This window comes from Xyrauchen texanus, chromosome 44 (genome assembly GCF_025860055.1).
Source record: "Xyrauchen texanus isolate HMW12.3.18 chromosome 44, RBS_HiC_50CHRs, whole genome shotgun sequence".
Classification (NCBI taxonomy): domain Eukaryota; kingdom Metazoa; phylum Chordata; class Actinopteri; order Cypriniformes; family Catostomidae; genus Xyrauchen; species Xyrauchen texanus.
In genome coordinates, this window is record NC_068319.1 from 16,439,966 (window position 1) to 16,452,963 (window position 12,998).

Here is a 12,998-nt window from a genome sequence, read left to right on the forward strand (position 1 = left end):
TCTCCTTAAATATAAAGGCAGCCATACTGTATATACTGAAGAGCCAAAACATTATGACCACTCACAGGTGAAGCAAATAATGTTGATCATCTCCAAACAAGGCCACATGTCGAGGTCTGGGTAGATTAGATGGTAAGCGAAAAATAAGTTCTCGTAGTCAATGTATTGAATGAGGAGAAATAGGCAAGACTTGAGCGACTTTTACAAGGGCCAGATGGCTGGGTCAGAGCATCTCTGAAACAGCAAGGCTTGTGCAGTGCTCCCGGTCAGCAGTGGTGAGTTCCTACTGACAGTTTTCCAAGGAGGGACAAACCACAAACCAGCAACAGGGTGTTGGGCGCCCAAGGCTCATCGATGCACAAGGGCAACGAAGGTTCTCCCATCTGGTCTGAACTGACTACTTTGGCACAAGTCACAGAAAATTGTAATAATGGTTACAGGAGGAATGTCCTGAAATGCCCATGATGACCCCTGTCCACCGTCGAAAGCTCCTACAATGTGAACACAAGCATCAGAACTGAAGCTTGGAGCAGTGGAAGAAGGTTGGATGGTCCAATGAGTGCCACCTACCTGAACATAATTACAGACCAGGTACACCCCTTCATGGCAGTGGTATTCCCTGATAGCAGTGGGCTCTTTCAACAAGATAATGCGCCCTGTCACACTGCACACATTGTTCGGGAATGGTTTGAGGATCATGATGAAGAGTTCAAGGTGTTGTCCTGGCCTCCAAATTCCCCAGATCTGAATCTGATTGAGCATCTGTTGAATGTGCTGGACCAACAAGTCTGATCCACAGCGGCTCTACCTCACAACTTACAGGACTTAAAGGATCAGTGTATTTCCTTGCATGTAGACCCATTTATAGTACTGTGTGAGAAAAATATTAAGGATGATGCGGTATGCTTGATTTTATGCACCGTTAGCACCGGATATAGCAAAAATAGCCAAACCTGCTCATTAGAGAGTTGCCGTATTGAGACAACATAACAAGCAAAAAGTCTGTTTAATGCATTACTTTGTGCCACAGTAGACTGAAATGTCCTGTGATTAAAGAGAACAAAAGGAAATACAGCCCCTATTTGTGGTCCCTTAAACATCTACTATCACACTGGGGAAATCAAGTGTAATTAATGCATCCAGTGATGAGTTTGTTCCTCTTTCATTGCTGGCCACCTTTGATCACTTTTTGTGTTGTGTTGTTTAAAGGATTAATGCGCATGCAGGAACTGATAAAAGCTCCATCCAAAAACAACCTGAAGATCCGTATTCGCCAGCTGCCTTCTGATGGAAGCGACAGCCGCCCCCTGCTTAAGGAGATGAAGAAAGAAAAAGAGTTTTACATTATCTTCGACTGCTCCTACCAAGTAGCCGCCGAGCTTCTCAAACAGGTAGAGTACAATATCAAAAAGATGAGATGTCAAAAATGACCGATACTTTGGGCTGTGTTGATTTTAACATAAAGTAACAATATACGTTTTTTTAACAGAATTGGTAGTGCTGAAAACGGACGTAATTTGGTACCGAAGTGCTATCTGAATGGCATATATGGATGAGCAAACAAAAGTATCGATATTGATGTTCGAGAATATCGATCCTCGTATTAAAAAATGTAACATAAATATAAATTAAAAAGTAGTTTATTTTGCTGTAGTGATTGTAATATTTAGTTACCGTGAAAATGAATGCGTATCAAAAGATTTGAAGTGGGAAAACAGAATATTAACAAATAGTAGTGTAGGAAAGGAACCGTTAGCCTCCCTCTGCGATCCTTCATCATTGCAATGTACTGTGTGTTGAAATGGGTTGAAAGGTGGTAATGATTCTAGGGGCCCACAGGCCCAGGACGGCCCACAACTAATATTAAACTGTATTTTTTCATATTAAAGGGGCCCAAAACAATATTTATTCAGGGGGCCCATAATTCATTGCTACTGCCATGAGACTTGTGACAGAAATAATGTACTTTTCGGCCTTTATAAGACCTATAAAGGCCGAAAAGTACATTATTTCTGTCACAAGTCCCATCTAGGTTTGTATGGTACAAAAATGACCATTAAGAGGTCTTTATCATTGACACTTAAAGGGATAGTTCACCCACAAATGAAAATTCTCTCATCATTTACTCACCCTCATGCAATCTCAGATGTGTATGACTTTCTTTCTTCTACTGAACACAAATAACAATTTTTGGAAAAATATCTCAGCTCTTTTGTAATTGAATGGTGGCCAGAATTTTGAAGGTCCAAAAAGCATATTAAGGCAGCATAAATGTAATCAATATGACTCAGTGGTTATATTCGTGTATTCAGAAGTGATATGATGATATGAAACAGATCAATATTTAAGTCCTTTTTATTATAAATTCTCCTCCCTGCCCAGTAGGGGTGATATTAACTGATAATCCAAATCGTCAAAAACAAAAGCAGAAAAAAGTGAAAGTGGATATTTGATTGGTTGGTATATATATAATAGCATATTAGTTTTGCAGTGGTATCAAAAGTGTTATTGGTAATTATTTTTACTGGTATTGGTACCCACACTACTGAAAGTTTGGTAATCATGACAACTCTAGTTGTACACCAACTGCACCTGCTCTCTAGAGACTTGCTCTGAACTTTTGGTGAACTCATAAACTATCTGACGCAGATTGATATGAATTAGAAATGGGATTGAAGTGCTTTTTCAAGCTGTTATCCAGCAGGGATCGCAGAGCTATACTTATGAACATATACAGATGAATATCATTTGTGCCAGACTTCCGTCATTTCTGTATAGTCCTGAGAGCATCTTATTTGAAACTCACTATCATTGCTGTCTTCTCTTCCTGGATTCTTCCCAAAAAATGTTTGTGTTTCCCCCCACAGCTGATGTCGATGGGTATGATGACGGAGTATTATCATTTCTTCTTCACAACTCTTGTGAGTGAAAAGATCCCTGCTGCTTACTTTCCGTAAAAGTATTTTTTTTATAGAACAAACAGGCAAAAATAAAGGCAGATATCATTTCACTCCATCACTTCAAAGCAAGGATGGCTTATGGCCCATACCAAAGGATGCCAGTGCCCCGGGGCCTCGGATTTTCAGAGAGCCTCAAGCTGAGAAGCCCACAGTGGCCCAATACCTGGAAATAAGGCACTCTGAGAATAATATGTATATATGCAGACAAACAGCACTTGATTGTGTGCAAGTAACTGTTATAAACCAGTGAATGATACAGTATCATTTTTCCCAGGTATCATGCCCAAATAGTGGCTTCTGAGCAACTTGTTTCAGATTTGAAGTTGTATGCCATTTGACATTGTTGTCTCCATTGCAATGTACTGTAATACACATGTGGTGTATTTAATTGTAATTGTATTTAATTATTGTATATTAATTATAAACATTGTTTCAAAATGTTTACTTTTATTTTTCATTTACTCATAATTTATGGGTGAATTACCCCAGTAATCTCTTTGCCTTCCAGGATCTGTTTGCTTTGGATCTCGAGCCGTACCGCTACAGTGGAGTCAACATGACGGCCTTCCGCCTTCTGAATCTAGATGATCCGTATGTGGCTTCCGTGATCCAGAAGTGGTCCATGGATCGTCAGCTTTCCCCGCCCAGACCTGAGAGTGGACTGATGAGCGGCATTATGACTGTGAGAATTGGTCTGCTGATATAGTTAAATTAGCAAATCACTCAAAATCTTAATTTGCATATAGACCTGAACTAAAACCAGTTCTTATCTTCTCCCTATAAGCCCTTACTGCAAAGTTAAAATGACTAGGATTTAAGTCACACCGCTACTAACCATTCTACCCATCTTCCAAAAGGCACCGTAGGTACTGCGAGCACACTCAGCCTCATTAGACATGCATGAAAGGCTTAAAGCGGAAAGCATCGGGAGATTTATTCAGGTCTATTTTTACAATCCAGGTCACATATGAGCACAAAATAACAGAATAACACGCAGAGACACATAAGGTGCTTGAGGCAGGGGGCGGGGGAGTGGCTTTCTTCCTGTGATCAGGTTGAAAAAAACAATAAAACTATAATTCCATTAAACAGGGTCCAATATTGTAAACAAAGAGATCTTATGCATCTACAGTGGATTTCAGACCACTAGAGAAAATGCATAACAATTTAAGTGAAATTTGTGCAAATACAAAGAAATTCTAAATTCATGTTTATTTTTTATGTCCTTTTTTATGCTTTAATGACAGCATGCATTAAAGATGGCAAGGACAAAATCTAATGATCCATGTTATCCAACATGATTTGAGAATGTTCCAAAAAGTATCTTGTTCAATTGGAGCAAGGAAATATGACCTTTTTACAAGGCAGTTAAAATAGTCAATGTCACAAATGTGTTTGTGACCTTGTAATAATGCAGAATCCTAAATATTTCTTATTCATTTCACATCCTAACCTTTCTTTGTTATAAATTTCTCAAAAGCCTGAACATTTCTATTTAGATTTTGAATGCAAGATTTTCAGTGCGGTCTCAGACATTTGAACCCCACTGTATATGAACGCATTCTTTGGAAGTATAATAATATTTTGAGATCTTTGTTCTTCCTTCCTTTCACAGACAGAGGCTGCGTTAATGTATGACGCCGTGTTCATGGTTGCTGTGGCATCTCAGCGGGCCACACAGATGACGGTGAGCTCACTGCAGTGCCACAGACACAAACCCTGGAGGTACGGCCCACGCTTCATGAACTTGTTTAAAGAGGTGAGGAGACAGCCCCTTGAGAAATAAATGTAACATTTAAGACGTTGCAAAACATTAATTCCATTGCACTTAAGGAGTCATATCATGAGGATCACCTCGGGTATGGGTGCTGGATGGCAGAGGCAGGCTAAATACATACAAATTGTGCCATTTTGATTTAATGTGCTGAGTAATGTAATTTTTCCCACCGTGTCCGATATTAAAATTAGTGTGACACACTATTCAAAAGGCGTGGGCATTGTCGATATGGCTTTGAGATATTAAGTAAAATTCTTCCATCCAGCTGTTGTTAAATTTACATGTATATATCTTTTTTTTCACTGGAGAACCACCTGAGTGTTCTCCTCCCATGTACCAGTGATGCTTTATTCAACTTCCTGCGTCTACTACCCACTCGGATATCAACAGCGCAACTGGCCAATTGAGCAGTTCATCAATCCGAGGCGTCAGGTTTAGATACCACATTGACTTTTCTATAATCCACACAGAACCAGACTGAGCCATCACACTTCGGAACCAGCACAACCAGGCTAGCCCAGTCACTGTGGGATTCTTCTATTAACCCCATATCTAGCATGGCCTTTGATGGTTCCCGAAACACTTTTTTTTGTGTTCGGGAAATTGGTAGGGATGACTGTGTACCACTGCCCCAGGGGTGGTTTAAATATTGTGGTCTATGAGATTTGTACAACCAGGAAGAGTCGAAAACAAATCGGAGCATTCTCCTTGCATCCTGGCAAACTCTGTGACTTGTAACAGTGAGAGATGGTCTCTGCAAGTAACCGGGGTGACTCGATCGGAGGCTTTTAAGTTCACCTCCGGTCCGAGCTTCTCCCTCTCCGGAATCACCGTTGCCAAAGTCACTAGGACTGCATCTCTCCACGGTTTTAGGATATTGAGGTGGTAAATCTGACATTCTCTGCCTCTATCTGTTCATTTAACCTCAAAATCGGTTTCCCCAACTCGCTGTGTGACCTAAAAGGGCCCTTGCCACTTGTCGAGTAATTTAGAGTGGGGGTGGTAAACGCTGGTCCAAATCAATTTAATCACCAATAATTCATACAGTTTGCGTTGTGCCCTGATCAGTGAGAATTTCTTGAAATTATTCTGAAGAGTGCTTCCACAACACTACGTGCAGAGATTTTAGACAGAGGTACTGGAGCTTCTGGATATTGCGTTGCATAGTCCACCAGAACCCACACAAATTGATGCCCGCATGCCGTCCACTCTAATGGCCAATGAGGTCCATGGCAATTCTTTTGAAGGTGACCTCGATCAATGGAAGGGGGCACAATGGTACTTATGGGGTGAACATGGGATTCACCAAATGACCGCACATCAACTGCAAACATCCCGTGAATGCCCTGGCTAATAGAAACGGGTCATCAGACAGTCTAGGGTTTTTCCCTGCACTAAGTGACCCACCATCGGATTATAATGAGCTGTTTGGAATAACGTTTTTCGAAGGCTCTTTGGTACTAACAATTGGGTTGTATCTTCCTTTGTCTGAGCATCCTGTGTCACTCTAACAACTGATCCTTGATAATTGAAAAATATGGGTATGCAAGTGCAACGTTTGTCTGGTATCATTGACTATCAATCACTTTCACTTGATCAAAGGCATGCCTAAGGGTTTTGTCTCACTTTTGCTCCAGCAGGGAATCCTCTAACGGCTGGGTAAGCTGAGACCCACTGGCTTATATCCAAAGGCTCACTTTGAACCAAGCTTTGGCAAGTTTGATTACAACCTGAATCCCATAGGTATCCAGTACATTCCTGCTCGATCAGGGATGGCCTGTGGCGCATCTGGGACCTAGACCAATGTCTCCACCTCCATCGTGGGGCATCAGTCCTGAAAATACCAAGGTTCCCTGCAGCTCCAGGAGACTGGCCCAGACTTTATGCCCACACCCGAATCAGTGGATTCACCAGGTAGAGTGGAGAGGGTTAGGGGAAACCAGTGGGTTGAACAGTTTTGGGGTAGGAATTCCCCATTTCCAGGGAACAGGAACAGGATGAGGGGAAGGAGAGGGGGAGGGAGGAGAGAAAGAGTGACAGAGAGAGAGAGAGTGATCAAGAGGGCTCGCCGTCCCCCGAATATGCTGCCATATGGTACTCTGCCAGCTGGATCGCCACTGGGCAGTGGCACTGGACCCATTCCGCCATCCTTTTCGGTAGTTGGTTGAAAGCTGCTCCAGAACCATCAGGTCAACTACGGCCACGGCATCACATTCTGCTGTCAGCAGCCACCGCCGGCATGAGTTATGGAGCTGTTAAGCAAAGGCAAATGCTGACCGAGATCTCCCAGCGTCAGTGAGCGGAAGCACAGGCGGTGCTACTCTGCAGCAGTGGCAGCAGGAGGACCACCCACTGGGACTCTGGCCATTCCACTGCTTCCTCCGCACGCTCAAACAGCTCCCTCCCCCTCTGGGTCATCCTCTGGCCCCAATTTGGTGAGTGTGAAGTGGGTCATGTAGGGGCGGCGGCCGAGGTCACGCCAGTGGAAGATCCATAGCACCTGCAAGTCCTCTGCTTGAGCTTTAAGTATGTCCTGGAATTGCTGCTCCTGTTCCTGTTGCAGCTGAAGCAGAGCTCGATGTTGCATTTGGTGAATGCAGGGTCTCAGGGTCTTGATCAGCTCGGCGAAGGGCGAGGAATCCATGGTGTCGTAACTTCCAAATCCTGGGTTTCAGTACCACTGTGACAAGGTCTCTGAATTCTCAAGGAGGATCTTGTAAACGTTCAACACAAGTCTTTTATTTTACACACTTTCTCGGCTAAAAAAACATGGTTTGATTTTCAGCACAACACAAACACAGAGAACACTCTGCTGCGTGTGTCTCTCTCTCCTCCGGCGGATTGAATTGCTTTTTTATATCCCCTCAGCTCTCACTGCAAACACAAACAGCTGTTAGGGATAATTTCCCACAGGTGTCAATGCTTACCGTTCTTCATCTCGCGGCCTTGCTCTCCACAGGCGTCACTCGGCCATGCCCCATCACCACAGTCTGAAAGTCAGGTACATTGCACAGTTCTTTTATTGCTCTCTCATTCTCTTACTGACAAACATAGGAAGCTTTCTTTGCACTACTGCAATTAAATGAAGTGTAAAGTGTGCATTGGTGCATTATTGGTGCTGTATTTGTATTTTATCATTCCTGTGCTGTCACACAGAATAATGGTCAATGGGGTCTGTTTCCGAAATCCACGCTAAGTAAATTGCACCATCAGCATTCAGAATTACAAATCATTATGATCAATTTCAATTTGCCTTGGCAAAGATTCTCAAATTGACACACTCAGAAAATCACACTGATAATAACTATTTTGTGTTGCCATTCATGTGCGCTCAACTTGAAAGTACGATCATTTCGCATGACTTGAATGCTCCGTTAGCTGCAAAACGTCTTGTTCTCTACATTCCCAACTTTCTGAAGTTACAGAGAAAAAATTATCAACATACATTTGCTTGGCAATCAACTTGGTCCACCCAGTCACAGTGAGGTAATAAAAAGTATACAGCCCCTTTATAAACACATTTATTGATTTGAATTCTAATCTTGAATGTTACGACCTGGAATATAAATGCACACCAATACCCTGCGATTACTCCACAAAAATCTGCTTGTTTGAAAAATCTGACAAAGCAAGAAAACCGTGTTTTCGTGAGATTTGAAATAATTGAGTTACTCTCTTTGCTTTTGACATCAAACCGTGAGGGGACATGCGCTCAACATGTGTGCACATTGGATAAGCTGGAGAGAATACCGGTAAAAGTGTTTATATGCCATGCAAAATCTGCGTAATGGGCAAAAATATCTGTGTCAACTGGTTCATTCTTACGCCATTTGTGGCCTTACACAATAAAGGAATGATGTTTATTGTGTTTACATGACCACACACGTTGACGAGCTGAAAAATGAAATTTGGGTGATCAGAGACTTCACAGCAAAAAGCAGGATAGACGATATTATTCCTAAACACTACAAACAAAAATCGAGTCTTCATGGCAAATTTGCCACAAACTTATGGCAAATTGGCTGCTGATTATTTTTACATGCAAATAAGCTTTGTGGCAATGTTGCGGCAAATTTACCATTGTTGCCAAAGATTTGCTGCAGGTTCATCACCACCGGTGAAGAGCTGCAAACTTCTGGCCAACATTTGCAGTGAATCAAAAGCTCATTTGCATATGCAAATAATAAGTGGCAAATTTGCAGCTAGTTTGCCAGAACTCTAGAGTTTTGACATGAAAGTGAGTAAATGATGAGAAATGTCAGTTTTAGGTGAACTATTCCTTTAAAGCAAAACATTTTTTTACAATGTTGTACACTTTGATATCTTACATGATGAAATGTTTGCGGTTTTATTTCACATGATACATTGTTGAATATGCATCATATGGCTGTTTTGATCTTTTCTGGACTTTGAACAGCATTTCTTTAGATATTTGACCTGTAGGTTGCATACTCGTCTGTTTACTAGACCAAAACCATCTTTTCAGGGCGAGAGGGCTGAAAATGGATACTGATGCCGATCTATGTTTTGATCTTTTCAATTCCCAGATGACTGCTGTGTGCATTCTGCCTTTGAACAGAGGGGTCATAACACTTTTCCTTCATGTCTGAATGTGGGTGTTTGTCCATCCACACTGAGAACTTTAAAAATGATGCCCATGATAGCAATGAAATGGCAGTCTAGGGGAATGAAAGCTCCTGCACTTTATTCTGAATGGCCCTCTCGCTATACATTTTAGATGTGCCTTTGATTACACATACCTAGGTTGTCTGCATGCTTTTTCCTATAATTTTATTTCTGAAATTAGAAATGGAACAGGCTGTGCAGCTGGTCTGTAATGCTGAATAGTGCCATAGTGCATTAGAGAAGTGGTGACCTGGCTTGCCCTCTAGTACAGAGGGTGAATTTATTTTCCTGTTTCAGCCCGGTGTCTTTGTGTGTATACTAGGAACATTAAATCCTTTCTACCCAGTTTTCACCACAGTGTTCCTGCACCAGAAAATGGAAGATACAGGACTTAGAGCTGCTGAAAGGAATACAATGCATAAAATGTCCCTACTATCTGAGAGATGTCACTAAAATAGGTGTTCTGAAAAATCACACCTGTCTCTGTGACAACTCTTGGCTCTGTTAACAGAAATAAGGACCTTATTTGCCACAACAAGAGCAGTCAAGAACATGTCCAGGTCATATTTCACCCCCAAAATTAAAAGAAACAAACAAGAAATTGTATTTAACTAAGAAAATTAAGCCTATTTTTAGGGCCATTAAGTGAAGAATATATTTTCTGTGCCACTAGCTCACCCAATGGAATTGCAAAAATGAAATGTAACCTGAACATGTTTTTGAGAGATTTAGCTGAAAGCACAGAAAGGGAGAAAGACCATTTTGGCTCAAAGCACTAATGAGTCCAGATGCTTCATTTTAATGACCCAGAAATTCTGTATTATAATGCCATTAAAGCCATGAAGCTCTGTGTTGTAAGAGGCCCCTCCACAGATTACCCATAAACTATAGGATTTATTAATGCGCTAGATATTTCGGGTACAATAACCAAACATTATTGTTACTGCATATGTGCTGAAGCCATTGAAATTCTTCAGTTGAAAAGTAGCAGCACAAATTTGGAGTGTTTTAAATAGATTGTCAGTGCAGATGTAAATCCTTTATTTACATTTTTGTCATTTCTGTTATGTCCTGTTAATTGAAGTCACTTAAACTCACTTAAGTACTGTAATGTGAGTTTTGGTAATCATCTTTGACAGAAGGTTGAATAGCGTTTAAAGTATCATTGGTCTGTGATGATCCACTGGGCCAGAGATGCTGATCAATACATTTTACTCATGCCATTTTATCAGAAAACAAAAACTAAAAACATGCATTATATGCAGTGGTGGAAAGAGTGCTGATTTTTTTACTTAAGTAAACAAAGAAATAATTAACTTTGAGTACAAGTAGAACTACTGAGAAATATTATGACTCAAGTAAGAATAAATAAGTACTCTTAAATAAGTAAAAAACTACTCAAATAATTACGTTACAATATTATATATAGTATATACGCTTCCATTTTTAGACATTTTTGTTCTTGAAAGAAATTGATGCTTCCTTTCACAGAGGATGCATTAAATTGATCAAAAATGCCGAAATCATTAATTGCAAAAAAGCAATTACAAACGCATTCATTAGAACAATTGAAAATGGTTGCGCTACCATGCGGAAATCACAATTCAGAAGGGTTTTGTTTTTCCTCATTTGCTGAGATATTGAGTTCTTACAAGTTGCTCTACACTTGCAAGTCAAACTTTGGTTTTAAAAATAGGCAAAAAGAAACGCGTTTCTCCTGAAATTCTTTTTTCGCCAAAAGTCTATTGATTTAGAGAGATGAGGGCTATTCCATGCCACTGTTTCGAAAAAAGAATCTCTAAACAGTATAGAGATGGAAGTGGACTGCCCAGATGCACAACAAAAAAGACAAGTAAATCACAGGCTCTAGTTTGAGAAACAGACTCCTCACATGTCCTAAACTAGCAGCTTCTAAATGCCAAAGACCTGCATTGCTGCAGGAGGATTCCTTGACAAAAAGAACATTTTGGAATACAACACTTATTGAAATTGAAATAGCCATTTGTAACATTCAAAATGTCTCTAAACCATCGCTAAACTACCGAATGTGCATTGTGACTGAAACACATTCCTATTTCAAGTTTATTCTCATTCACATATGTCCAAGTATTTTGGTTATTAAGTTAACATACTGTGCAAAACTAATATAATGCAATATCATAGGAGGAAATGTATCCTCTATGATATTGCAGCAATTATCCAGATATTGAATGAGATTATTAAGCAAACTGTTATCAACTCCTTCATGCCATCTGAATAAAATAAGGCAAAAATAAACATTTCACACAGTGTTTAGTGAGAGATATGATTGATTCAAACACTAAAAGTGGTTCTTCTGTATATGTATTATTGTACTACAGTTGTAATAATAAAGTCTTAATTAACATTATGGTTATTTAACATATTGAGATATTATTATTATTATTATTAAATAAACTGTAGCATATGGTTACATAATTTTTGTGATTGCTCATACATCCATCCCTTGCACACTTTTGGACTCTAGCGGGTGAGGCTTTTCAGAGAGATAAACAGCAGCGCAGGGAAGTACAGTATAGCACCGTGAGTGAGAGTGTTACCCACTAAGACAGTTTATTTTGAACAAGAGGGGTGAACGGTTCCAGAATTTAATGCAGGAGTACAATACCGAACTGATGCGGATTGATAGAAGCAGACAGCCTGTGGTCTGTGCGTGCAATGGTGCGAGGAACCGGACAGCGTAAAAAAATTATGTTAATTGAAAAGTCCAAAGAACATTTCATTGTATGTACAGTGGATATAAAAAGTCTACACACCCCTGTTCAAATGCCAGGTTCTTGTAAAAGAATGAGACAAAGATAAATCATGTCAGAACTTTTTCCACTTTTTAATGTGACCTATAACGTGAAAAATTCAATTGAAAAACAAACTGAAATCTTTGAGGGGGAAAAATAAAACAACTCACAATAACCTGGTTGCATAAGTGTGCACACCCTTAAACTAATACTTTGTTGAAGCACCTTTTGATTTTATTACAGCACTCAGTCTTTTTGGGTAGGAGTCTATTAGCATGGCACATCTTGACATGGCAATATTTGCCCACTCTTCTTTGCAAAAGTGCTCAAAATCTGTCAGATTGCGAGGACATATCCTGTGCACAGCCCTCTTCAGATCACCCCACAGATGTTCAATTGGATTCAGGTCTGGGTTCTGGCTGGGCCATTACAAAACGTTAATCTTCTTCTGGCGAAGCCATGCTTTTGTGTATTTGGATGTGTGCTTTGGGTCATTGTCGTGCTGAACGGTGAACTTCCTCTTCATCTTCAGCTTTGTAACGCCTGAAGGTTTTGTGCCAAAATTGCCTGGTATTTGGAACTGTTCATAATTCCCTCCACCCTGACTAAGGCCCCGGTTCCAGCTGAAGAAAAACAGCCCCAAAGCATGATGCTGCCACCACCATGCTTCACTGTGGGTATGGTGTTCTTTGGGTGATGTGCAGTGTTGTTTTTGCGCCACACATACCTTTTGGAATTATGGCCAAAAAGTTCAACCTTGGATTCATCAGACCATAACACATTTTCTCACGTGCTTTTGGGAGACTTGATGTTTGTTTTTGCAAACTTCAGCTGGGCTTGGATGTTTTTCTTTGTAAGAAA

The 12,998-nt window shown here is 40.4% G+C and overlaps 1 protein-coding gene across 2 annotated transcripts in view; it reads left to right on the forward strand.

Moving 5' to 3' along the window:
- LOC127636726 (glutamate receptor ionotropic, kainate 1-like) overlaps nt 1–12,998 on the forward strand; it is an 83,553-nt gene that overhangs the window by 35,211 nt on the left and 35,344 nt on the right. For both annotated transcript variants that reach the window (XM_052117419.1, XM_052117420.1), the window contains exons 4-7: nt 1,210–1,391; nt 2,868–2,921; nt 3,469–3,642; nt 4,576–4,719. In XM_052117419.1, coding sequence (XP_051973379.1) covers nt 1,210–1,391; nt 2,868–2,921; nt 3,469–3,642; nt 4,576–4,719 — 554 coding nt within the window. The remainder of the gene's footprint in view (nt 1–1,209; nt 1,392–2,867; nt 2,922–3,468; nt 3,643–4,575; nt 4,720–12,998) is intronic.